Genomic DNA, 26,161 nt, shown 5'->3' on the forward strand with positions numbered 1-26,161 from the left:
TTATTTGCAGTGAAAAGAATATCAGTATCAATTTCTGAATCATACTGTGAAATAAACTAGCGCATAAGAATAATACTACTAGCTGAGCTACAAATGTTTCAACAGTTTTAAGACTTAAATTCAACAACTAATAATCATCTTCTTCTGTATCATCATTAGTAACTCTCTCCTCGTCTCCATCGCCTTCTTCTTCTTCTTCTTCTTCTTCTAAATCATCATCATCAAAGCTAGAATTGAAGAAGATGTTGTCATCAATTTCATTGGATATCTCAACAACATTCTCAGATTCATGATCCGACAACACATTTTCTCCATTTGGATCCTGCAAATTTTCAGGATCATCATCGTCAACAATGGGCGCTGCAACACGTTCTTCGGCTTCATAGGCTTCGTCAGTTTCAGTCCATCTTTGCTTAATGGTGCTTCGAGCATTTGTTTTAATAGAAGCTAACCAATCTGCACGAGCTCGTGTTGCTCCTGGATATTTTGCATAGTAAACTTGTTTTGCTTGTTGCACCAAAATATGTACATCTTTTGACTTATATATTCGCTTGGGATTCACATATACATGATCATATTTATTGTTGACCAGCATGCCTTCCTTTGGATCAAACCAACGACACTTGAAAAGCACAATCTCCTTGATTGGAGTCCCTGGATACTCAATTTGTATTATCACTTCAAGAAGACCATAGTAATCTAATTCTTCTCCATTCGCACTTTTTCCTTTTACCCAAACTCCGTTGTTCATCGTGGATTTGTTTTCTCCTCTTTGCAGAGTATCAAATTTGAATCCATTTATTTCATAGCCCGACCATAACATTGTGTTTGCTTTTGGACCACTTGATAAACTTTGTATCATGGATCGTTCACCTTGTTCCGAGGATCCAAAACCTTGAAAATTGTAACCTCAGTTAAACAAAGACATAATACCGTAGCCTATATTAACCATACGAAAATACTTACATATGAGTAGAACCACGGTGCAAAGTCAGCCTCAAAGCTTTTGTCATTAGCTCCACCAACAACTTGCTCTGAGAATAAACCGCACACAAAAAAAAGTTAAGAATGTTAATGTTAACTAAAGAGAAATTACAATGAGTTTAAACACAAAATAGCTTTGCCAAATATACTTGCTTTGTATTAAAATCAACTTCATCGCAATTCATCAAAATGAAAGTCTCAATTGCATGTTTTGCATCTTCATTTTCAGTGAGCCATATCGGGGTTGCCTTTCCAAGTCCTCGACCAGGATAATTAAATATAGAATAAGAATGGTCACTGCTATATTCTGGTTCTGCATCAACTGTTTGTGGACGTCTCTTCCTTTTAGATGAGACCTTAGATTTAAAGTAGTGATTTACAAATGCTGATGTCTCTTCAACAATATACGAGGAGAAAATTGAAGCCTCAACGCGTGCTTTATTTCCAACCTTTTGCTTCAAATGACGCAAAAATCTGCAACATGATATTAAAAAATTACAAATATATGACAATGAATATGCATACTAACTATATAATTTGTCTATATTTTTATTACCTCTCAAATGTGTACATACAGCGGTATTTATTGGGCCCTCCAATTTTTGCTTCATATGGTAAGTGAATCATTAGGTGCTCCATCGAATCAAAGAATGATGGTGGAAAAATATTTACCAACTTACATAGAATTACTGGAATTGCCTTATCCAATTCTTCCATTTGTGTAACTGACAATATTGATGAGCACAATGATTGGAAAAACTGACTCAATTCAGTGACCGGACCCCAAACTGAAGGAGGTAACATTTCTCTAAAAGCAATCAGAAGCAGCCTTTGCATGAAAACATGGCAGTCGTGACTCTTCATTCCAATCAACCTGTTTCCATCTACTTGGACACACCTACCGATATTAGAAGCATGTCCGTCTGGAAATTTTAAAGATTTTACCCAATCACAAACTTGTTTTCTCTCATTTTTTGTGAGGGTCTACGGAGCTTTTGGTATAGGGCCAACATGAGCTTCATCCACTTCTAGTGCCCGACGACTACAAATGAACTTCATATCTTTTCGAGCATTAAGCATGTCTTTGTGTATTAAACGTGTTATCAAACACGTTTTTTTCTATATGCATCACACCAAGATTGTGACGTATCAGTAATGTCTTCCAATAAGGAAGTTGCCAAAATATACTTTGCTTAGTCCACTTGTGAGTCTTCCTATATCCCTCAATCTTTGCAAAAGGTTCATCTATCACGGTTGGTAAATCCTTTACACAATTCCAGAGCTCTTCACCGGTTGAACGTCTAGGAGGAGGAGAGGTATCTCTGCGATTCTTGGTAAATGCCTGCTTATTTCTTCTAAATGGATGATCAAGTTCCAAAAATCTCCTCTGATCATCAAACCAGGAACACTTTTTACAATGGCGCAAGTAGAATGCCTTTGTTTTGTCCTTGCAATCCGGGCAAGCCATTAGACCAGCTGTACTCCAACCAGATAACATCCCGTATGCTGGAAAATCATTGATGGTCCACATCAAGGCAGCTCGCATTTGGAAAATCTCATTGTTACGACTAACATCTCGTGTTGGCACACTTTCTGACCACAACAACTTTAGTTCATCTACCAATGGTTGTAGACATACATCTATTAACTTCTTTGGATTCTTTGGACCAGGTATAATCATTGTCAAGAACATGCAAGGGTTTTTAAGGCACATTGAGGGTGGCAGATTGTAAGGAGTCAAGATGACTAGCCAACAAGAATAGACTCTTCTAGATTGACCGAAAGGCGTAAACCCATCTGCAGACAATGCCAAACGAACATTACGAGACTCGTGTGCAAAATCAGAATACTTACTATTTAAATGGCGCCAACATTCACTATCCGAAGGGTGACACATAATTCCTTCTTCAGCCTGATGGTCATGATGCCAAGTCATGTGCTTTGTAGTTGTTGTTGATGCATACATTCTTTGCAACCGCGGAGTCAAAGGAAGATAGCGTAGTTGCTTCTCAGGAACCATTTTCCCACCTTTTTTGCTCCTAAATCTATTTGCATTGCAAAATTTTCAAGATTTCGAGGAAATGTCATCCTTCCAATACAGCATACAACCTTGTGGACACATATCAATTTTTACTACTGACAAACCCAATTTTCCAATAAGCTTCTCTGAGTGATAGTAATTACTTGGAAACTTATGATCTCGCGGCATGCATCTACTTGCCCATTGATAAATCTTGTTGTAGCATTTTTGAGACATATTGAACTCAGATTTGATCTTCAACAATTCAGAGACACTAGACAGCATTGTTTCTTCACAATCATTCCGCAAAGGTTCATCAGCTTCTTCCATAGCTTATAAAAAGTCTTCTATTGAAACCACTTGGGCCATTAGTTCCACTTTCAAGAATTGTTACTAGGAATCTCGTATGATGCAGCAGTACCAAAATCAGGCTCATCATCAGGAGGACCGTTGTGATCGGATAATTCAGGTTCATTATCAGAAGGGCTGCTGTAATCAGATACAAAGTTCGTTCCACAAGAGTTGGGGATTTGTAGTGAACTCGGCATAGAGGGATCCGTCCTTAGCGACGTCTGTTGCGCGTTGTGAGAAGTTGATGCATCATCACTTGCTACATAACTGACATAAGGTTCTCCATGACTAATCCACCTATGGTAGTTTTCGACAGAACCCTTTTTATATAAGTGATTTGAAACAACCTTTGGAGGAAAGAAATTCTTATTAGCACATTGATGGCAAGGGCATCTAATTCCATCTACACTCTCAGTTATCCGGGCAAAAGCGATGAACTTACGCACTTCAGTAAAAAACTCTTCAGATATTCCACCATCTATATGTTTGTTATACACCCAACTTCGATCCATCCTAAAGCTAATAAAGAATACAAGTTTTCAGTTGCTGAATAAAAAAAGAGAGTATTGCTTTCAATAAAAAAAAGAGACGGCATGGCTGGAATAAAAAAGTTTTCAATCAGCATCTACAAGTTTTCAATTGCTGAATAAGAAAAGATAGTACTACTTTCAATTCCACCATCTACAAGTTTTCAATCAGGAAAGTATATATTACTCAGGAACAAAAAAGAGAGTATTGGCGTATTGCTTTAAATAAAAAAAGACGTATTAGAAACCGGAAGTTGATAATCCAATACATTATAGACTTACCGGTAATTAATTGGATTGCTTGTGGAATGCGGGACGGCAGGGTTGGAATTGGAATATAGTGTTGGAGCTACAGTGGATGGTGACAGACTCGTTGTTGTAGGACGGCGCCAACACGGTGATGGACTTGTTGTTTTAGGGACGGCGCCAGCACGGTGATGGAATCATTGTCGTAGGGACGGCGCCAGCAATGGACGACACCAGGAGAGAAGACGGTGAGCAACAATCAATTGCTATTTTATTTGCCAAGAAATAAAACAGAGAAAGAAATTCAACTAAAAAAATAAGAAAAAGAGAAGCAACACTTAATGACGTCATTCAGTATACATGATTAAAAGAAGAAGAATAAAGGACAAAAAAAGGACAAATACAGTCTTTACCAAAATAAAACAAGGACGAATACAGTCCTCTTCTATGGGACTTGGATTAGGTCTTCTCCAGCGACATCTCCGACGCCGACACCCTCGGGATGGGCCTTGGATTATACTTCTACAAAGCTGTCATGTGACATCTCCGGTGCGAATTAGGCTTCTACACTGTAATATCTCTGCTCTAAAGGTTCGAAGGTTGGAAGCTCACCGCTCTAGCATCTCAGACAGGTTAATTTTATTTTTTTGAAAAGAAAATCTCTTTTGATTCCAAAAATCGGTACACTTGATCAGATTTTTTATTTAAAAAATTGATAGAAATTTGAGATTTTGATTAGATTTTTGGTTTAAAAAATTGATAGAAATTTGAGATTTTTGCTCTTTTATGTATTTAAAATACTAAGCAGTTATAGGAAAATCCCATGTTCTCTACCTCCTGCACCAGTTATCAAACCTCTCGTTCCAGCATCAGTTAAGCTTTACTCTCTTCACATTCATTTTTTACTCTCTTGATTTACCATGAATTCTGATATGAATCCCGATAACATTTTTATCGGTACTAATGAAGCATTGGGACTAACCCACCACCCCAATTCGGAAGAACAACTTGGAATTGAGGTCATTGATGACAATCCAACCTCAGAAGACGAGGAGGAAGAGGATTTTCCACTGGTGGAAGCAAATTCGGACAGTTCTGGTGGAGAGGAAACAGATGCTAGAGATAGAACTAGAATTTGTCTAACAAGAGATACGTCTTATACTAAACTTTGGCTTATTGCAATTTTTGTCTTGCATTATTGTTCTAACTGATATATATACTGTTTATTGTAGGTTTCATAAGTCTAATGAAGTGTTGGGTGTTGCATTCTCCATCATCAAAGGTTTGTTTACCAGTGCATGGATCTGTTGGAGAAATGTTCCGGAGCAGAAAAAGGATATTTGGTTTGAAGAGTTTCGGGTATGTGTTTTCTGTTTCTGTTATGGTCTGAATTGAACACACGGGGTTTCTTATTTTCCGGTTCCTGGTTGCTACTGTTGCTATACTCATGAATTGCTTTTTTCTTTGTTCTCTCTTGTTAGTGTTAATTATATAAGTATTAGATAGCCAATCCTATTGAGATGGAAATAAAAAAATCAACTTTACATATATTGTACTCCATCTCTCAGTGCTTCTCTGTATTCCCAAGTCTACCAGTGTCACATTTTGTATGTTGTCAACTGTTACGTGATTATATCTGATGTCCATTCCTTTACTGCAAGAAGCTTTAAATGTTGGTGGTTGAATGGTCTCTAGACAGATTCTGAGTGACAACTACATCTAAACTCATCTGATCATTAACTTTGGGACTTTATGATGCCATTATCTGAACACTCAGCATACATTCTCTAACTGATAAAAATGATTTTGGCTCTAGACTGATAATAAAACATAAGGAACTTATATGAAGGCATGTAGTGTAGTAAATAGTCAAACAAGTCTACATTTTTGCTTCTTGAGTGTCCATGTGTAATCTTGTATAGATAATGTAGAAGTTATGATTGATTAAGAATACAATACCCATTAAAATATTCTGGCTAATTGTTTGTGTAAAAGTGAAATAGATTTAACTTGATTATTTTCCTTGCCTATAAGAAGTGGTTATATCCATTCTACAATTTATTAGAGGGAAACAGAATTTAGTTTATGTACTTTGTATAAAGTTGTGTTGTTTATTTTGCTGATGAAACAGAATTTACTAAGTAAATGTGTCTATTTTGCACCAGCAGAAATTGCCATATCGTCGAACACTTAATTTTTATTTTGTCTTTCACACACTTATGCAGATGAAGTTTTTTTGGAAAGACAAACATGCAACTGGTGTAAGGATAAACTGGAGGGAAAATGTAGTGCATTTCTTCGTACTACGTTTTCTAATGCGAGGCAATCTGGTAAAAAACCTGCTTGGATTGCTCAAACAGTTTGGAATCGAATGTTAGAGTTGTGGCTTCAGAAGACTTCAAGAATTTATGTGAAGCAAACAAAGCTCATAGAGCATGTTTAAAAGGTGGCTATACTGGAGGATCAAAGGACATGCGAGGACATGCAATTGACTATGTAAACAATGTCATTAGTGGTTTAATTTTATGAGATTTTTAATATTTCTAAATGCAATATTCACTATATTGTGAAGGAGGACAAGTATAAGAAGAAAATGTCATAATTAAAACTCATCAAAAAGGTGTTTCGAACGACAAGAACAAAGAAGTGGAATGGTAACAAGGCTCCAGAATTAATTGTAAGTATTTTGTTCTTTTTTATGCATGATGGTTATTGATAAAGAAACTATTTGTTTGAGTTGCATGCAAGATCACTTCTATACTATCATATGGCATCACAGATTCATAGATAGTAGCATGCATAATGATAAATTCTTGCTACACTATCTCTGTCTTAAATTTCTTGCATCTATTCCGTGTTCATATTCCTAGTCAGCTTGTAAATAACTTGCCTTGACCTTTTAGGTAAAAAATGATAGAAAAATATATCGGGTTGTAATAAGTTAAGAATTAGGATATGTGCTCTGATACAGTCCGGGAGCTCGACGAGCGTATGTAGGTACTCGACGAGCGTAGAAAGGAACTCGACTAACCGGACCTACGCAAGGTGAACGGGATCAGCGTAGATAGGTCCTCGACGAGTAGCGAATGGAGGTACTCGACGAGCAGGATCTACGCAGATGTTGCAAGACCCGTGTAAACAGATCCTCGACGAGGGTGTAGGGAGATTCTCGACGAACGGTTTAGACAGTTCGACTCAGAACCTACGCGGGCGAACGGGATCGATGTAATGACTGGTACGAGTCCGAGGTGGACCGTATCGGTTGCCCCGTTGGTCGGGGAGGGATAAGCGGCCGGCGGCCGTAATTTGCAGGAGGAGAAAGAGAGAGAAAGAGATTAGGGCAAAAGGGATGTAATTTCTTATTTTCAAAACAATGCTGAGTAAGGGTATTTAAACTAAGCCCTAACGGTTCAAAAAAGGCAACTCGAGAAAGAACCGTAAAGAAAACCCGAGAGGAGAGTAAAACTCTTTTATAAAATTAACAATATTAAATAAAATAAAATAAAATCCTATTTAATCGTCGTATCTCCTTGGTCGACGACGATTCCTCTGTGGTAATCGGCGATGATCTCTCTGAGGTCCCGGATTCGTGAATTGTGGCGTATCAATCTCTCCCCCGATGAGATTCGGCTTGTCCTCAAGCCGTAAATCGGGAAAATATCGTTGTAAAACGTCCACTGGTTCCCAAGAGGAGGCCTCCGGTTCACCGACATCCCACTCGACCAACCATTCAGACCATGCTGCCCCATCGACCAAGACGTCCCTGGAAGCGGTTGCGCGGATGGGTTTTGCGATGGGTCGGTCATAGAGGAACTCTGAGGGTAATGTGGCCGGGGTTGGAGGTGAGCCATCCGGAAGGAAAGGGCGCAGGAGTGATACGTGGAAGACATTATGAATACGCGCTGTAGCTGGTAAGTCGAGTCGATAAGCAACCTGGCCGATGCGCTCGGTGACTGGGAATGGACCGTAGAATCGGCGGGCGAGCTTCGCGGAAAGCGGTCGAGCGACGGAGTGTTGTCTGTAAGGCTGTAGTTTAAGAAGAACCAGATCTCCAACCTGATACTCGACATCTTTCCGATGTTTATTTGCTTGGGAGGCCATGCGTTGCTGCATTTTGGTGAGGTTGGATCGGATGAGGGCGAGGACTTGTTCACGGTCGTGGACGGCTGTCGCAGCAGGAGATGGCGGTCCCACTGGTTGTGTAACACGAGCGATGGGGGGTGGTTCGCGACCATACAGCGCCCTAAACGGCGACATGCCCAATCCCTCGTGGAAGGTAGAATTGAGTGATAGTTCGGCCCACGGTAAGAAGTCAAACCAACGGCGTGGTCGCCCCTGAGTGAATGCGCGAAGAAACTGTTCCAAACATCTGTTCTTTATCTCTGTCTGCCCGTCGGTTTGTGGGTGGTACGCGGTACTATGACGAAGCTTCGTCCCACTAAGACGGTGGATTTCCGTCCAAAAGGCACTGCGGAAGATCGGATCCCTGTCGGAGATGATTGATGCCGGAATACCGTGCAATTTGACCACCAAATCAACGAACAACCCCGCGACTTTAACCGCGTCGAAGGACGGGCCAAGGGAGCCAAAGTGCGCATACTTTGACAGACGGTCGACAACCACGAGTATGGTGGTGTGTGATCGGGACGGTGGAAGGCCCGTAATAAAATCCATGGAGACATCGTCCCAAACTTGCTGCGGAACCAGAAGTGGTTGAATCAATCCCGCGGGTTTGTTGGTGCTGTATTTCGTGGATTGGAAGATAAGACAAGAATCCACAAATCTTTTGACATCTGCGCCCATCCCTTTCCAATAGAAGACCTCGGCCACTCGCCGAAAGGTACGATCCACTCCAGGATGCCCTGCGCTTGGTGTTGCGTGGAATTCAGCGAGAATTTCTGCTCGAATTGGTGAAGTGGCGCCCACAACCAGGCGATGCGCGTAGTACAACACGCCATTATGGATTTGGAACGGGGCCGGGATGGAATTGGACGCCGCCTGCGCGTGCCAGGCTAGTAAATCTGGAAGTGTTGTATTTTCCATACTGATACGACGTAATAGGTCAGGCATCGGAGCTGCGAACGAAAGGAACTGATTCAGCGAAGCCTGGTCGTCGATCATACAACGAGACAGCGCGTCGGCAACTCGATTACTGGCGCCAGGCTTGTACTCAATTCGGAATTTATACCCCATCAACTTCCGAATGAAGAATTGTTGATCCGGTGTCTGGATTACCTGAGTTAGCAGTTCCTTGAGACTTTTCTGGTCGCTTCGGATCAAGAATTCGCTCCCCAATAAATACTGTCTCCATTTCTGTACCGTAGAAACAATTGCGAAGAGCTCACTGTGGTATGCCGAGGAGCCCCGGCGGCGAATACCCAGCTTCTTGCTGAAGAAAGAAAGCGGTTGGTCTTCTTGTAACAGGACCGCTCTGACGCCCTCATCAGACGCGTCGGTTTCGACCACGAACTGCTTGTCAAAGTCTGGAAGGCGGAGGACTGGCGGCTGCATCATACGATCCTTGAGATGACGAAAGGCCGCGTCGCTGGCATCTGTCCAGCTGAATTTGTCGCGTTGCAGGAGATCTGTCAGAGGGGCCGAGAGCAGGGCATAATGATGGATGAACTTGCGGTAGTACCCCGTAAGGCCCAGAAATCCGCGGAGTTGCTTTACGGTCTTCGGGGTTGGCCAGTCCGCCATTGCGGATAACTTGGCTGGGTCGGCGAGGAGTTGTCCGGAGGAAACAATGTGTCCTAAATATTCCACCGTTGCCGTCGCGAACGAGCACTTGGACCCTTTGACGTAAAAGTGATTGTCGTGGAGGGTTTGTAGGACAGTGTCGAGGTGTGAGGCGTGTGCGGCTTCCGATGGGCTGTAAATCAGAATATCGTCGAAGAACACAATGACGAAGTCGCGCAGGTAACGAGCAAACAGATGGTTCATTGTCGCCTGGAAGGTTGACGGTGCATTCGTCAATCCGAATGGCATCACCAGAAACTCGAAGTGGCCATCGTGTGTACGGAAGGCCGTCTTAAAGATATCAGCCGAGTGCATCCGAACCTGATGGTATCCAGAACGGAGGTCAAGCTTAGTAAAGATCACAGCGCGGCCTAATTCATCAAATAATTCATCAGCGGTAGGGATAGGAAACTTATCTGCGACCGTGATTGTGTTCAAGGCGCGGTAGTCAACACAAAACCGAAAACCGTCGTCCTTCTTTTTGACGAGGAGAGCCGGTGACGAGAAGGGGCTCGTACTGTGCTGAATGATACCTTGATCGAGCATGGCTTTCACTTGGCGTTCAATCTCCGACTTCTGGAAATATGGATAGCGATATGGTCGGACATTTACCGGTTTGGAGCCCGGTTGTAAATGAATGCGGTGGTCCCACGCTCGAGTCGGTGGAAGACCTGTCGGCATTGTAAATACCGCGAGTGACTCTGCAGAATCTCGCGGACTGTTGGGTTCACGTCAGTGGAAAAGGTCTCGTCGTCGCGAGAAGGAGGAGGCACCTCGACGATCTCATAACATGCCACGATGCTGTTTGAAGCGCATAAGGAGTGCAGTTCATGTCGCGAAATAGGCGTTGGGGATTGGCGGTCGCCCTGCAAAAGGACCTGTTTGTCGTGCCAAGAAAACTACATGGTTAATTTAGCATAATCGTGAGAAACGAGGCCGAGCGTTTGTAACCACTGAACGCCGAGGACGACGTGGGGGCCGTGGACCTCCAGAACGTAGAGGTCTATGGAGAAGGAATGCCCCTGGAGTTTGATAGCTGTCGCGGGACAGTGATGGGTGCACACCAAGTACTCGCCGTTACCGACGAACACGCGAAAAGACGGGATGGAGGAAATAGGTAGTCGAAGTTGTTCAACTGTGTGGGGGTGGATGAAGTTGTGAGTGCTTCCGCTGTCAATGAGGACGAGTATCGGCGTGTCGCGTATGAGACCGCCCACGCGGAGGGAGCGCGGATTCGGAAATCCCGCCATGGTGTGGAGGCTAGAAATGTCCGCCGTGACAGCGAGATTGTCAGGGGCCTCGTGCTCGTCCTCCTCGTCGCTGTCTTCGCAACTCAAAAGTGCCAAGAAGCGTGGCTTGCAGCGATGTCCCCGATGGTAGCGTTCATCGCAATTCCAACACAAACCCTTGTTAGTACGTTCTTCCCGTTCGGCAATTGTAAGACGACGAATCGGGAGTGAAGAAAGGTTACTGCTTTGGGGTTGTGGTGCAGCGGTAGAGGAAGTGGTTGCAGGCAGCGGTTGTGTCGAAGACGTGGTAGCGGTGTGAGGACTGGCTCTGGCCGTTGGAGGTAGCCATGGTCGGCGAGTGGTGGAAGAGGAATGGGTCGTGGTTTCCTGTAGCGATGCATCGAGTTCACGCGCCAAGGCGAAAGCTTGAGATAGCGACGTCGGATTCCGCATGTTGAGGTCGCGTTTTACCGGTTGCCGCAGCCCGGCTTTGAATAGTGAAATCAAAGTGGTCTCAGATAGGCCAGTGACGTTGTTAAGCAAAGCTTCAAACTCCGTTTGATAGGCGAGGACGGACGCTCGTTGCTGTAACTTAGCCAAGAGACCCACGTAATCTTCATAGTGGTGTGGATCGAATCGTTGTTGTACGGACAACAAGAAGGCGGGCCAGGTTTCGGCGCAGTTATTACGACGTTGATAACGGAACCAATCTGATGCTGGTTGATCAAAAAGCATGCCCACCTAGGCGATCCGGGTCAGCAGTGGCGAAATAATCAAAATAGGTTTGGACCTTAAAGATCCAACCTTTCGGGTCAGTACCGTTGAATCGGGGTGCGTCAACCCTGATTTTGGATATGGCGTCCGGACCGAGTGCCTGGCGGTCCGGCGGTCGCTGCCAAGCCGGTGGATGTCCGGGAGGAGGCGGTATATTAGGGTTTGCGATAGGGAGCGGCGCTAGATTGGGAGGCGGTGGGGGTATGTTGGCCATTGGAGGAGCCTGTGGAGCGTGCCTATCGTTGAGGAGGTCGTAGACAGTATCTATGTGCAGGCGTTCGACTTCCTGAGCCTGCCGGACTGTCTGGACGTCGGTGGTTAATGCCAACAACATCTCGCGCAAATCAGCCAAGGTGGCGTCGCGCTCGTCATTGGTCATGGTGGCGTTCAGGAATGAAAGCACCAGTTGATACAGTCCGGGAGCTCGACGAGCGTATGTAGGTACTCGACGAGCGTAGAAAGGAACTCGACTAACCGGACCTACGCAAGGTGAACGGGATCAGCGTAGATAGGTCCTCGACGAGTAGCGAATGGAGGTACTCGACGAGCAGGATCTACGCAGATGTTGCAAGACCCGTGTAAACAGATCCTCGACGAGGGTGTAGGGAGATTCTCGACGAACGGTTTAGACAGTTCGACTCAGAACCTACGCGGGCGAACGGGATCGATGTAATGACTGGTACGAGTCTGAGGTGGACCGTATCGGTTGCCCCGTTGGTCGGGAGGGATAAGCGGCCGGCGGCCGTGATTTGCAGGAGGAGAAAGAGAGAGAAAGAGATTAGGGCAAAAGGGATGTAATTTCTTATTTTCAAAACAATGCTGAGTAAGGGTATTTAAACTAAGCCCTAACGGTTCAAAAAAGGCAACTCGGGAAAGAACCGTAAAGAAAACCCGAGAGGAGAGTAAAACTCTTTTATAAAATTAACAATATTAAATAAAATAAAATAAAATCCTATTTAATCGTCGTATCTCCTTGGTCGACGACGATTCCTCTGTGGTAATCGGCGATGATCTCTCTGAGGTCCCGGATTCGTGAATTGTGGCGTATCATGCTCTTACATTTCTACAATCTTCTTCGGGAGTCAGGCCTTGACACCTTGTAAAGCAACTTCTGGTGCTATTTCTTGTAGCAAAAAAAAAATTCATTGGTCTCAAATTTATTGCAATGATGTCACCTGGTATTTATTGGTCAAAAATTTTGCAAGGAAGCTTGTAAAAAATGCACACATTTATTGCTATTAGCAGTCTAGGAAGTAGAGGAAGTTTCCCTAGTCCTTGATTATATAATAAGAGTAAGACAAGTTTACATTGCCAGGTTCCTCATTTTTTTGGTCAAATTGCCAGGTTCCTCATTATTGATCAGAAGTCTAAGAAATAGAGATAACTATGTGGACAATTACTATTTAGCCCAACACTGTCTTTGTGAGCATATTATAACGAGTTCAAATATGATATTCCTTAGCAGCTAAATCCTACTCATACTAATTGTAAATTACTCAAGTGAAATTCTCTCCTAGAAACTTTGTGTAATAACTCATTGAGTGTTAAGAAATGCTTTTTGAAATTATATTTCTGTGTAGTGTGCTCTACTTGAGCAGTTTCTTTATTCTTTTCAACTATCTGCTCTTCTCACATTTCAATATTGCCAAGTTCTATGTAAAACTTTTATAGCCTGTAATATGCATTTCAGACTTGATAATCTGTCTCTGACTTGGTGACATCAAGGGTTATTTCTTTCTATTTATAAATATATTAACATCTCATTTTTTAAACTGCTTATCTGCTGATATTTGGTTTACTTGTTTTATATGTCAATTGCTATTGCTCACCCTTAGTGTACCAACTTCATTCTAATGCTTGTATTATATTTCTATTTTTTTTCCTAGGAGCGTTACAATGAACTCGTCAAAGCTTTTAAAGAGGCATATCCCGAGGGATTGACAAAAGAGGACAAACTTAGACTATGGATTGAAGCGGGTGGAGGACGTAATGGACAAGGATCTATGAGAAAGGCACCCAATTTCAGAAATCCTGGAACTCGTTCTTCTCAAGCCAAGACGTAATGGACAATGTTGATGGGAATCAAATGGGGGGGGGGGGTGCTTAGAAAGTCACTGGAGAGGAGCTTCAAAGATCTATCACAGAGGACGTTCATAAAGATACGGATGCCAAGATTCAGCAACTTGTGATGCATAACAAATACCAAGAGAATCGCTATATTCAACTACTCAAGGCTCAACACATCCAAATTCAAAGGCTTGCTCAGTTTCAGCAAGTGCCTTTCTTAGAACCGGTACAAGCTGACGCATCATTCTCTGCATTGATTAATTCGCCACCGAATCAGCTCTCACAAGTCGATGCATCGTTTATGGCGTTGCTGAACTCTCCAAGTCCGTTGCTTAACTCACCAAAATCCTCATCTGACTAGTTCTTCAAAGCCTTCACCTACAGATCACACTACTAATGGGAAAGTTAGTTGTTTTATTTTATTTCATATGTGGAATCTCTTTCATTACTACTGTTGAATTGCTGTTTGAGTTTTTTAGTGTTTGAATTTGTTCGTGATGTTTGGGTTTTTTAGTGTTTGAGTCTATTCGTGAACAATACCAGGTACTGCAGATATTGGAGTTGAATGAAATATTTATTCTTATAATCTTATTTGTTTGTTTCTTTAATATATAATATAATTTTTATATAAAAGCAAAAGAAGACAAAAATAATTATTTATATAAACATTATTATTTTTTAAGTTACCCACAATTATTCTTGTTAAACCTCTTTCTAAATTACCAACACTTTTTACTGTGATATAATCTAGTTATTAATAGAAATTCATAATTTGGAGAAGGGTTGGAAATAGCAACAATTAAATTTGTGATTGATTTTTACACTAAAAAGTGTTGGTTTTTGTCACAATCACAAGTGTTGGTTTCTCTTACAATTAAAAGTGTTGGTCGTTTTCCCACACAGGATATGCCAACAGTTTGTTTTCACAATTCTTAATGTTGGTTTTAGCCACACAAATGAGAAATATGTTGGAAACCCTTACACTCTATATTGTTGGCATAGAGAGCTTTTTTTATAGTGAAAATACTTCGCAAGCTGGAACGTATTTTCCCGCCCAGTTTTTTTGACTCTATGGAGCATCTCCCATTGCATCTTCGTGATGAGGTGATGATGGCAGGACCAGTTCAATATCGATGGATGTATCCATTTGAAAGGTATTGGTCCTACGATTGATGTTTCTCCCTTCATTCTTTTATCTATTTATAACTAATAGATTCCAAAAACAGATATTTGGGGAAGTTGAAGAAAAAGGTCAGCAATAAAGGCAGGGTGGAAGGAAGCATTAGTAGCGGATATTTGCAAGAAGAAATCGCGAAATTTGCATCGTTTTATTTCACTAAAGGTGATCTGCGGTTACCCGAGCAGTTGAGAAGAAATGAAACTTGTGATATGGATACGATGATAATGTCAACCGACTTTCAATCTTCAAACCGGAGGGAAGGCCGCTGCATGGCAGCACCCGGAGATATCTTGATGATGAAGAGATTATTGTTGCTAGGACCTATGTTCTTCTGAACTGTCCTGAAATTGAAGCCCACAGAAAGTAAAGGTTACGTTGTTATAAAGTGTTATCACATATTTTCTCTACAACTGTGATCTAATTTGGGTGTTTTCCTTTGAAAGTGTTTTCGTGGCCGAGTTGCGCGAAAGGAACCATGATACAAGCAAGACAGAAATTGAAAGGAGGTTTGAGATTGATTTCGCCAGTACTTGTGAGATTCGTTTATAATGATTCTTGCAAAATGTTGGAACTCTGACAACTGTATATACTTAACATACATGTCAAATATCAAACTGTCTATACCAATCCCTTCATCATGAGCCTTGCAAAGGGACATTTTAGAACTGTCGACACATATAAAGGGTACTACGTGAACGGCTTCCAGTTCCTAACTCGAGAGTACGAGCAAGACAAGCTTACAATGAATAGCGGTGTTTGCGTAAGGGGAACACAATATGTCGAGGGAGAAAATGACTTTTATGGGGTGTTGACTGACATAATCGAGTTAGAGTATCCAACTCTACCAATGAAGAAGACAGTCATATTCAAATGTGAGTGGTTTGACCCCACGGATAGTGGCACACACGCTAACACTCGATACAACATTGGTGGAAGTTAATCATAGACGGAGATACAATAAGTATGAACCGTTCATCTTGGCACAACATGCCTACCAAGTTCAGTACTTGCCATATCCAAGCAAAAGACGGGATAAAGTAAATTGGTGGGCAGTATGCAAGATTAAGGTAAGGTCAGAGCTTGACATGCCAGAGAAAATCATCTCGACCTTCCAAAACGACATCAAAGAAAATCCCCTTATCATTGAAACAGATGAAGATACCACAAACTTGGCTGATCAGAATGAAGAAGCTGACGAAGATGCGTTGCACATTCCTCCAGTCGAAGATCCAGAAGTTGTCTTCTCATCATCCTACAACGAGGAAGAAGAAGGGGAAGAGGAAGAGGAAGAGGCAAAGTAAGACGAACTTGACTGAAGTAGATGTGTTATGTTAGGTTGTTCGTTATATATAGATTATTCATTAGTATTTTGTACTTAATTATTAGATGTAGTTCACTTTCGACATCATAATATATTAAGTTATTAATTATGGTTGAATCTTTTCATTTTAATATATATGGTTGAAGAAATGAGAGGACAAGGTGACCAGACAGGTGCCGGTCGTGGACGCGGCCGTGCCCGTGGACGGCCTACGACATCGTCCTTGGGAGTCGTTCCCGAGGCCGGTACCTCTACTACTACTCCACCGGCATTGTTGGATGCCAGTGACAGAGTACTTGTCCAGCCAGACCCAACCGGGGCGATGATCTTCCCGTCCAGACCAGTCTCCCGTTCTATGCAGGAGATTTTCCGGAAATCTTTCGTCATGTCCGATAGAGCATGGCGGTTTTTATCGTCTGAAGAGATAGACTACTATTGGCAGGAATTCAAGGTAATTATTTATCTATTTTTAGCTTCACAAATACGTTAATGTACAAATGAAAGGTGAAACATGCAAGTCTTTAATTTATGGTTTTCAGAAAGAGTATATCTGGGATGAGTCCGTGTATGACGAGGAGTACATCTATTGGGTCTTCACGAGACATGCGGGGACCCGGTAAGTTGCAAATCACTACAGTTTGATATAATTTATTAACTTACTTTGTAATTTTTGAATTATTTTTGTTTCACAAGTACAAGGACGTCATTCACAAGATGAGGACGTCTGGAGCACCACATCACTCTGTGAGTGCTGATGTTTGGGCCTCCTAGAAGGCCCATTGGGACCCAGAGGAAGAGAAAAAGAGGTTCCGCACTGCTCATGCCAATCGCATGAGCGAGCCTGAGGGTGAGGGCACCGGATTGGTGCGCCACACGGGAGGCTCCCGTTTATGGGTTATTGCGGCAGCCTGGTTTGATACTTCACTTTATTTTTTCGATTCATATAATCAAATTTATTAACTTTCTAACAAATTAATAATTCGTATTGTTTTTTGTTAGTCCAAGGAGCTTGGTCGCTCTCCGACAGATCCTGAGTTGTATACCCACACACACACATCGAGGAAGGATAAGGAGAGGCATGTCCCAGTAGACTCGAGGACGAAGAAGATGACAGTACGTATTTCATAAATTATAATTACATTATGACACATTAATTGGTACCTAACTATACTATGTTTTCATCGGTTATTGTAGGAAGCGCTCGCCCAGAAGATTGGTTCCTCGTCCCAGCCACCGACCAGAGAGGGTCAAGATGCGAGTATAGCTGACATGGACGCAACACAGATCTATCTGGAGATCGAGGGCGTCAACAAGAAGAAGCGGGTGTACGGATTCGGTTCAGCGACCGGTGCAACATCGACACATCACGTGGCCGGGCGCGTCGAGCCAGACCATCTCACCCCGGTTCGTCCTCTCGGATGAGCCAAGATGATGTTCAACGCCAAATGCAAGAAATGCAAGCGCTGTGGGATGCACAGATGCAAGAGCGCTTGCAGGCGCAGATGCAACAATTGGAAGAGCGGATGGAAGCGCAAGTGTATGAGCAAATGCAGTCACAACTTCATGATGATGTTCAGGCATGAATGTCCGATTTCCTCCGAGATGAGGTGGCCAGGATGATGCCGACCCTTCCGCCAGAAATTTGTCGCAAAACCGGTCGCAAATATGGGTGTCCAGAGGGTACATATTAGCGACGGAATGTCGTCGCAAAAACCGTTGCCAAATTCGGTCTCTTAGGGGTCCATATTAGCGATGAAATTTGGTCGCAAATTCCATCGCAACAATTGGTCTCCGGACGCCAAAATTGGAAACGGAATTCCGTCGTAAAAACCGTCGCTAATCCTCGACGGTTCTTTTTCCCGTTGCTAACGTCTTTTAGCTACCATTTTTGGGTCAACGGGGTATTAGCGACGATTTTCCGTCGCTAACCTCTTTTGGCGACGGTTCTCTGTTGATTGGTGACGGAAAATCCGTCGCCAATCAAGAGTTTTCTAGTAGTGATTAATACTTGTAGAGAATCTTCTTGATTCTCTTAATCTATATGAAAACAAAACTTGGTTACACCAGAATCATTTCAATGGTTGGCACTGGGTGCTAAACACGCTACGACTTTTCCGTTATTGATGATCAAAACTCTTGGCGTGCATTTCTATCAATCAAGCCAGTACATGGACGTCAATGGTATTGGACTTATGAGTATTCAGACCCTTCGAAAGGAGACCGGGGAAAGAAAGAGCCTTTCTTCGTTCTCCTCGCTCCGAATTGGGAGTACCTATTGACGGAAGAGGGGTCTCCCTAGTGTCCAGAGAAACCTTAGCTTCACCCGAATCGGTTTCCCACAGAGGGGTAAGGTTAGTTTCCCATCCTACCTCCTCTACGTTCTTGACAGCCCATCTTTGTCTCGGCCCCATTATGTTACCATCACTTGGTTGCTCCGGTGAAATGACTTTCTTTCGAGTGATTTGATTCATCAATAGCTCTTAGACAACGCCTAATAGGCTCGATTTTTCCCGTGGAAGCGGTATGCTATATTTCCAAGATTGGATTTCGGATGGGGCTCCCCCTAATAATTATGACCCATTCTTGATTCGACGGGAACAAGAATTTGTATGAGCATGGAGACTTCATCAAATCCTTTTTAGAGGTGCAAACCAGACAATTCATTTCTTTAGTTGGGCCTTTTCTTGTTCGTTCTTCGAATGAGGCTAGTGATGTGTGGTCTTGTTTTATTCTTTCGACTAATACTTTAACAATTTCTAAATATTATAATTTTTATTAGCGTATCATTTTGAGATACTTACGAAGAAAAATTTATCTCGACAAATAAACTAAAAAATAACGAAAAGATAACTATGAGACTGAAGGAGTATACCTCCATAAAAAAACAAATTAGAAAAACATTAAAAAAACAAGCGGCTGGAATTAATTAACATTTTATATAATTACAGATTACACATGATGAATCATCTCTGTAAATTTACCCAACCAATGGATGATTTTACTCGATGACATAATGTGGTTATCATGTGGGCAAACAAGGGACATGATGTGGCTACACAAACGACTCGAGCTAACAAATTACAGCTTTACAAGTCACACTTACAAATCACCCCCCTCTTTTAATCTTTTTCTATTTCATTATTTGTGTAAAATGGTGAAAAGAATTAAATTAAAAACTTTTTCTGTTCAATTTGGGAAATAAAAATGAACTTTCTTGCAATCCCAATTACCTTGTCATCTATTGTTACCGCCTGCAAGTAAAAATAAAAAGTTGCAGTAGTTTTTCGTGTTTGTTGTCATTCCCATCGAGCCATCGCGAACATCATCTCTCTCCTCTAGTCTTCTCTCCTCTCTACATATAAACGCAAAGCAAGAAGCAACAAATCGAAAACCCTTGCATATCCCTAATCGTCTTCTGAAGCTCAAGCACCATTCCATTCCTCTTCTCTATTGTCTTTTGTCCTTCGATGTCAATTGAATATAGAAACAATTTGATTTGAATCGTCAGAGGATTATCAGATTCATCGGCGAATTAGAATTAGAATTAGAGTTAATTGTCGGTTGATATTTTGGGAGCGATCTTCGATCTGTCTGATATTGATGAATTGTATTAGATTTGAATCGGTGTGAAATTGCTCCCTTCAATTTTACGTGTGATATTTTTTTGATTTGAACAGCTCTCTTAGGGTGAGGGTTTGGGAGTTTTGGATGAATAAGGTATGGGAAGATTGATAAATCGGAATTCAGAGAATTGAAAGATGCCGGGGTTAGCGCAAAGGAATGATCAATCGAGAAATGCGACTTCGTCGTGTTGTTCCTTGTCCAGTGGCAATGGATCAGTTTCTGTGAATGGTTTCTGGTCCAGACATGGCGATGATATCAGCTATAATCAACTGCAGAAGGTAGCTAGTAGGCGTCATTTTATATGTCTGCATTAGTTAGCTACTTTGTTATATAATTTATGTTATTGTCAATTTTATGTAGAGGGTACAATTTGCCGGTTAGATGAATTAAGGGGATGATATTAGGTTCTTACTCACTGGTTTTGTGAAACATTATCAGATATCTGAGCACATCTACTGTATGATAGTGTCAGCTACCATGTTTCTTCATTGCTTGATTGCTGTCAGTTTTTTTAATAGTTTCTACTTTTTCATAAGAGGTTCTATATGGCAATTTGGTTTGCCATTAAGATGTTACTGCAAATGAATTACTCCTGAGCCATGGAACATAGTACCCAGGAATTGAGTTTTTTTTATAAAAATTATTTCTATTAGCTGCTCAGGTTCTTCTAGAGCTCTTTGATTGGCTGATTACAAGACATCAGTTATTGACATCATTTTCTCTCTCTTCTCAGTTCTGGAGTGAGCTTTCTTCACAAGCTCGGCAGAAGCTTCTCAGGATCGATAAGCAAACCTTATTCGAGCAAGCTCGTAAAAACATGTACTGTTCTAGGTGTAACGGCTTGCTTCTTGAAGGTTTTATGCAAATTGTAATGTATGGAAAGTCATTACAGCAAGAGCACAAATTGAGTGTCTCAAAAGATGAAAGAAATAGTGAGGATTTGGTGAGCCATGATGAAGTGCAAGACCCTTCTGTACATCCTTGGGGAGGCCTCACAACTACAAGGGATGCAGCGCTGACACTTCTAAATTGCTATTTATACTCAAAATCTCTCAAGGGACTCCAAAATGTGAGTAGAAGATCAGTAGATTATGGCATACTGTTTCTCTTTCTTTTTTTTTCTTTTTCTAGAACTGACTTTTAGTCTTATTTATATTTAGGTCTTTGATAGTGGTCGTGCAAGAGAGAGAGAAAGAGAACTGTTGTATCCTGACGCATGCGGTGGGAGTGGTAGGGGTTGGATAAGCCAAGGAATAATGAGTTATGGCAGAGGCCATGGAAATAGAGAAACCTGTGCTTTGCACACTGCAAGGCTTTCTTGTGATACATTGGTTGATTTCTGGTCAGCTCTTGGAGAAGAGACTCGCCTATCTCTTTTGAGGATGAAAGAAGAAGATTTCATCGAAAGGCTTATGTACAGGTGCATGCTCTCTTCTACTATGTAAAAATTAAGCTAGTTCATTAGTTCGTTTTTGTTTTCAGAGATTATATAAAAAAATATTTTCATTCGACTGTGGAGAAAAAAAAAGAAGAAATGAAAGGTAGAAGAAAGAAGACATGGCTAGAGTTGTTTGATTTGTCAAACAAATAAAGGGTCCATAATACCAAGATTCATGTGGGTGATGTTGGTATGTGGCATAATGATTTAATTAAAATCTTAAGCAATATTTTACTAGATATACACATATGGAAGCATATCCTAACTTGATTACTTTGTTGTATCTGACAGAGTAACTCTTGCATAAATAATCTCAAGTGTTTAAGCTTACATTCTACATATATGACAATCATCTTTTGAAGAGAGACAGAATAAACTCTGCATCTCTCCCAGGTCTTTTCTGGAAAATATTTTTTGATGAATAACCGTCAATGTTTTCATTCTCAGGCAAATGGAGGAGTATCCATGTATTTCCTAAAACTTCATTTTCTTCGTAATCTTAAATTGTCCATATAGCTCTTTGTCTTTGTGAATTTGAAATTGTCCATTTACATATTTTGGCCAAAATTACACTTATTTTATTACTTTACATTTGCCTTTTAAAAGCTTCATTCCAATTTCCAATGTATAATCCAACACAATCAATAAAAAAAGTAAGAAATTAAATAAGGGTAATTTGGGCCAAAATGTAGTTTCTTAATATGTGTGAGAAAAGCTATATGGACAATTTGGAATTAAGGGAGGGAGTATTAATTTGTCTGTCTGACACCTTCATTCATAATGAGAAATTTTGACAGCAGCCTTTTTTGTATCAGTTGGAACTAATATGAAGTGCAACATTTTGTTTTGTTTTAACAGATTTGACAGCAAGAGATTTTGCCGCGATTGTCGTAGAAATGTTATACGTGAATTCAAAGAGCTGAAAGAACTGAAACGTATGAGGAGGGAACCGCGCTGCACTACTTGGTTCTGTGTCGCAGATACAGCCTTCCAGTATGAGGTGGATAGTTATAACCTTCAGTTTAGTATATAATGAATGCAATTAGCCTAATACAGATTTTAACAGGTATCAAACAACACAATCCGTGCTGATTGGCACCAAACCTTCACTGACTCAGCCGGTACATATCATCATTTCGAATGGGCGGTTGGGACAGGGGAAGGAAAATGTGATATTTTGGAGTATGAGAATGTTGGTATGAATGGGAGTGTACAAGTAAACGGTGTGGATCTTAGCGGTCTTAATGCATGTTACATCACATTAAGGGCTTGGAAACAGGACGGGCGCTGTACTGAGTTTTGTGTAAAAGCTCATGCTTTGAAGGGCGAGCATTGTGTTCATGGAAGGCTCATTGTTGGGGATGGATATGTAACGATTTCTCGTGGAGAAAGTATTAGAAGCTTCTTTGAGCATGCTGAAGAGGCTGAAGAAGAAGAGGTAGTTGCAGTTTTTATATTTGAAATATATAATGCTGATAAAAGTATATCATATTGAGTCATAGATAATAAATAATGCTTGTGTTTAGATAATTTCGGGTTCCTGTTCTTTCTCTTATAGATAGTAAAAGTATTTTTTAAATTACATTGTTTTCTTTTATTAAGTCAGAGTATAGTCATATAATAGTGAAGGAAATGTATATAATTTATGCCACGTGTCTGCCAAATTGGTTATGCTATGTAGCTATAGTCCAAAAATGACAATGCTCTTATTGACACGTGTTAAAAACTGTTAAAAATTAATACGAAGATGACATGTGTTCAAATCAATGAGATGCTGACAGATAGGCTGTTTTTCATATTGCTTTAGTATTATATAGATATATTTATTGTTTTGAATTTTGTTTCAGGATGATTCCTCAGTGGACAAGGATGGAAATGAGTTGGATAGCGAATGTTCTAGACCTCAGAAACATGCAAAGAGTCCTGAGCTTGCACGAGAATTTCTTCTGGACGCTGCAACTGTTATTTTCAAAGAGCAGGCATGGTTTTGCTTGCTCTTTTTTTTTAAAAAAAAATATACTAATTTATATCCTTGTTTGACTTGATAATGATGTCATTCTACTCCAGGTTGAAAAAGCTTTCAGAGAAGGAACAGCTCGCCAAAACGCTCACAGCATATTCGTTTGCCTTGCCCTTAAGTTGCTGGAAGAACGTGTTCACGTTGCCTGCAAAGAAATCATAACTCTAGAAAAACAGGTCTAATATCGCCTCTTCCGTTGTAAATTAACCTTTTCAAGCATCTTTCTCAATATGGTTTTATTTTTTTTCATCCGTGACACAGACGAAGCTTCTTGAAGAAGAGGAGAAGGAAAAACGTGAAGAAGAGGAACGCAAAGAACGGAAACGTAATAAAGAGAGAGAAAAAAAGCTTCGAAGAAAAGAGAGATTAAGAGGGAAAAAATCTGTTGAATCGAATGAAACCTCTGACATCAGCGATGTATCCTCACCGTGTATAACCGAGGATATAGTCAGTGATTCCGCTGAACCCACTGCTGCATCTCCAGAAATTCAGGAAAATAACACCCGCGAAGAGAATAATTTATTCGCAGCTGAGGAATCTGAATTCTCTACTCCAAAACTGAAACATCAATCAGGATTTCAGCTAGATTCATCCAAAAGATGGTCCGACAGACATCCAAGATCTGATTCAAGATACTGTAACGCGCAATCAAGATCCAATACTAAGTTCAGTTCAAGAAACGGTGGTCCCCGGTTCAACCATCCATCGCATTGTACTTGCAACAGCCTTCATTCTTGCGGTTGTAATAACAAGATGAATCCATCGAGGAGCAATAAGGCGAATCCATCGCGGAGCAAAACTAATAATTCTTTCACCAGAGAAAAGAAAGTCTGGGAGCCTGTCAAGGCGCAAGATCTCGAGGTAAAAAAATCTGGGTGTGAAACTTTTTCACTCGTAGTGAAAAAGAATTTACCGGTAGTCGAGGAAGTCATAAGCTGTTCAAGCTCTGATAATTGCTCGTCGTGTCTGAGCGAGGGAGATATCAATAACACAACGAATCCAAAACTGCCGATTCAGGATTCGTCATCTCTCTCCGACTCAGATTCCGAAGAGAAGGTACAATATAAGTATATAGATGACGCTGCGATTAAGCCTGTTACGAATCAACAACCTCAGATCCAGCAGAGTATTCATTACCCGGCGTTTCAACCTCCACAAATGGTGGATTTTTATCATCCGGCGAATCAATTCGTTCACTATCCCCATCCGAACCCGTATCTATTTCCCAGCCCGTTTGGATACTCGATGCAGTACGGCGCTGTTCAGCATCTACCGTCTCCATTGCTATATCAGCCGGTTCTTCATTCGAGTAATGGATACTCTGCTAAGCCATTAATGAATCCCTTAAATGAAGTGAAAAGGGAAGTTCAGAGGAAGGACGAGAATGGTGATTCGGGGTTCTCGTTGTTTAAATTTGTGGGGCCCGTTCCGAGGAAGGCGATGGATGATGGAGAGCGTTCGCCTGAGTTGAGCGTGGACTGTGATCGTGACTGTGGGGAGAAAGACGCGATAATGGAAGAGTATAATCTGTTTGCAGCAAGCAAAGGGATTGAGTTTTCGATCTTTTAGTGTTTACCAATAAGGAGGATTACAGTATACAGGTGGTGGTGGTTTGTGAAGAATCAGCCGCGAATATAATCTTATATAAGATCAGATAAGATCCTGCTTCTATTTCTTGAATGCTATCAAGTTTATTGTTTGGGTTTCCTTTCTTTCATTTTAAATTTTCGGTTCTTTTTCAATGCTGTAGAGAAAGATATAAGTTTGACAAGGTGGATTTTTTCTTTCGTGTTTTGTTTTTCTTTGAATCTTGCTTTTACTAAAAGAGTGCATTTTCTTGTTACTGGTTCTCTGTTGCTTGCATTTTAGAACATTTTCAGTGCCAGAATGTGGAATAGGTCTTCTTGACCAGCTAATACTTAATTTTGACAGCTAATTTGCTTTCTTTCTCGTGCAAAGATCATCTCAGATTTGAGAATTAGACTCGAAGAATTTACCATTAATATTTGACTGATATATATGGCTTGCCTTATTTGTCTAACTTTATTATCTTTTATATTGAAAATTATTTAAAAATCATTTAAGATTTCAATATTTCATTACCAAGAGTCACCTATCCTCAACTAATGTTAGCTTTTCTATCCAGATCTTAACTTATTATCTTTTGCGAGATTCAAAATATTTACCAGAATACCAAGGTTTCTACGGTTCTCGCTCCCTATCATGCGAGATTTTAAATATCTTGATATTTTGACAATGTTTTAATGCTCATCGGATCCATCAAGTCACAATTCCAAGAGATCTATGGCTATCGATTTTGATGTATTTGAATTGTGAAAGAGATTAGGGGTGTGAACTGGAGGAAATTTGATCAAGGTTTAGGATAGGCAAAATTAATATATCATCAAAATATCGGGATATTTAAAGAAGTCTTGCAAGATTGGGAATGAGAGTCATAAAAAACTTTGTATTTTGGTAATAAATCGAATTCCATCAGGGATAATAAGATAATTTAAACGATTTGGATGGAAAAACTAACAAAATTTGAGGGTGGGTGACTCTTGGTAATAAACTATTGAAATCTGGGTGGTTTTGAATAATTTCCGACATAAGGGTGGTTTCTCGCAAAAGTTGGACAAAT

General features: G+C 41.0%; 1 protein-coding gene across 1 annotated transcript; it reads left to right on the forward strand.

Moving 5' to 3' along the window:
* Positions 1-20,196: 20,196 nt before the first annotated feature.
* Positions 20,197-25,089, forward strand: LOC141248686 (uncharacterized). Its single transcript, XM_073669397.1, has 9 exons — positions 20,197-20,340; positions 20,796-21,131; positions 21,223-21,482; positions 21,739-21,792; positions 22,359-22,500; positions 22,567-22,938; positions 23,348-23,479; positions 23,568-23,696; positions 23,782-25,089. The coding sequence occupies exons 1-9, from the start codon at positions 20,197-20,199 to the stop codon at positions 25,087-25,089; spliced, it is 2,877 nt and encodes a 958-aa protein (XP_073525498.1).
* Positions 25,090-26,161: the final 1,072 nt, after the last annotated feature.

This window comes from Phyllobates terribilis, unplaced genomic scaffold, assembly GCF_046119375.1.
Source record: "Phyllobates terribilis strain yellow unplaced genomic scaffold, ASM4611937v1 Scaffold_3807__1_contigs__length_69993, whole genome shotgun sequence".
In the NCBI taxonomy this organism is placed as follows: domain Eukaryota; kingdom Metazoa; phylum Chordata; class Amphibia; order Anura; family Dendrobatidae; genus Phyllobates; species Phyllobates terribilis.

Coding starts and splice junctions, on each gene's coding strand:
- LOC141248686 (XM_073669397.1), top strand. CDS start 20,197: ATGCCGGGGTTAGCGCAAAGGAATGATCAATCGAGAAATGCGACTTCG. Junction 23,480..23,567: donor CTGTTATTTTCAAAGAGCAG/GCATGGTTTTGC, acceptor ATTCTACTCCAG/GTTGAAAAAGCTTTCAGAGA. Junction 23,697..23,781: donor TCATAACTCTAGAAAAACAG/GTCTAATATCGC, acceptor TCCGTGACACAG/ACGAAGCTTCTTGAAGAAGA.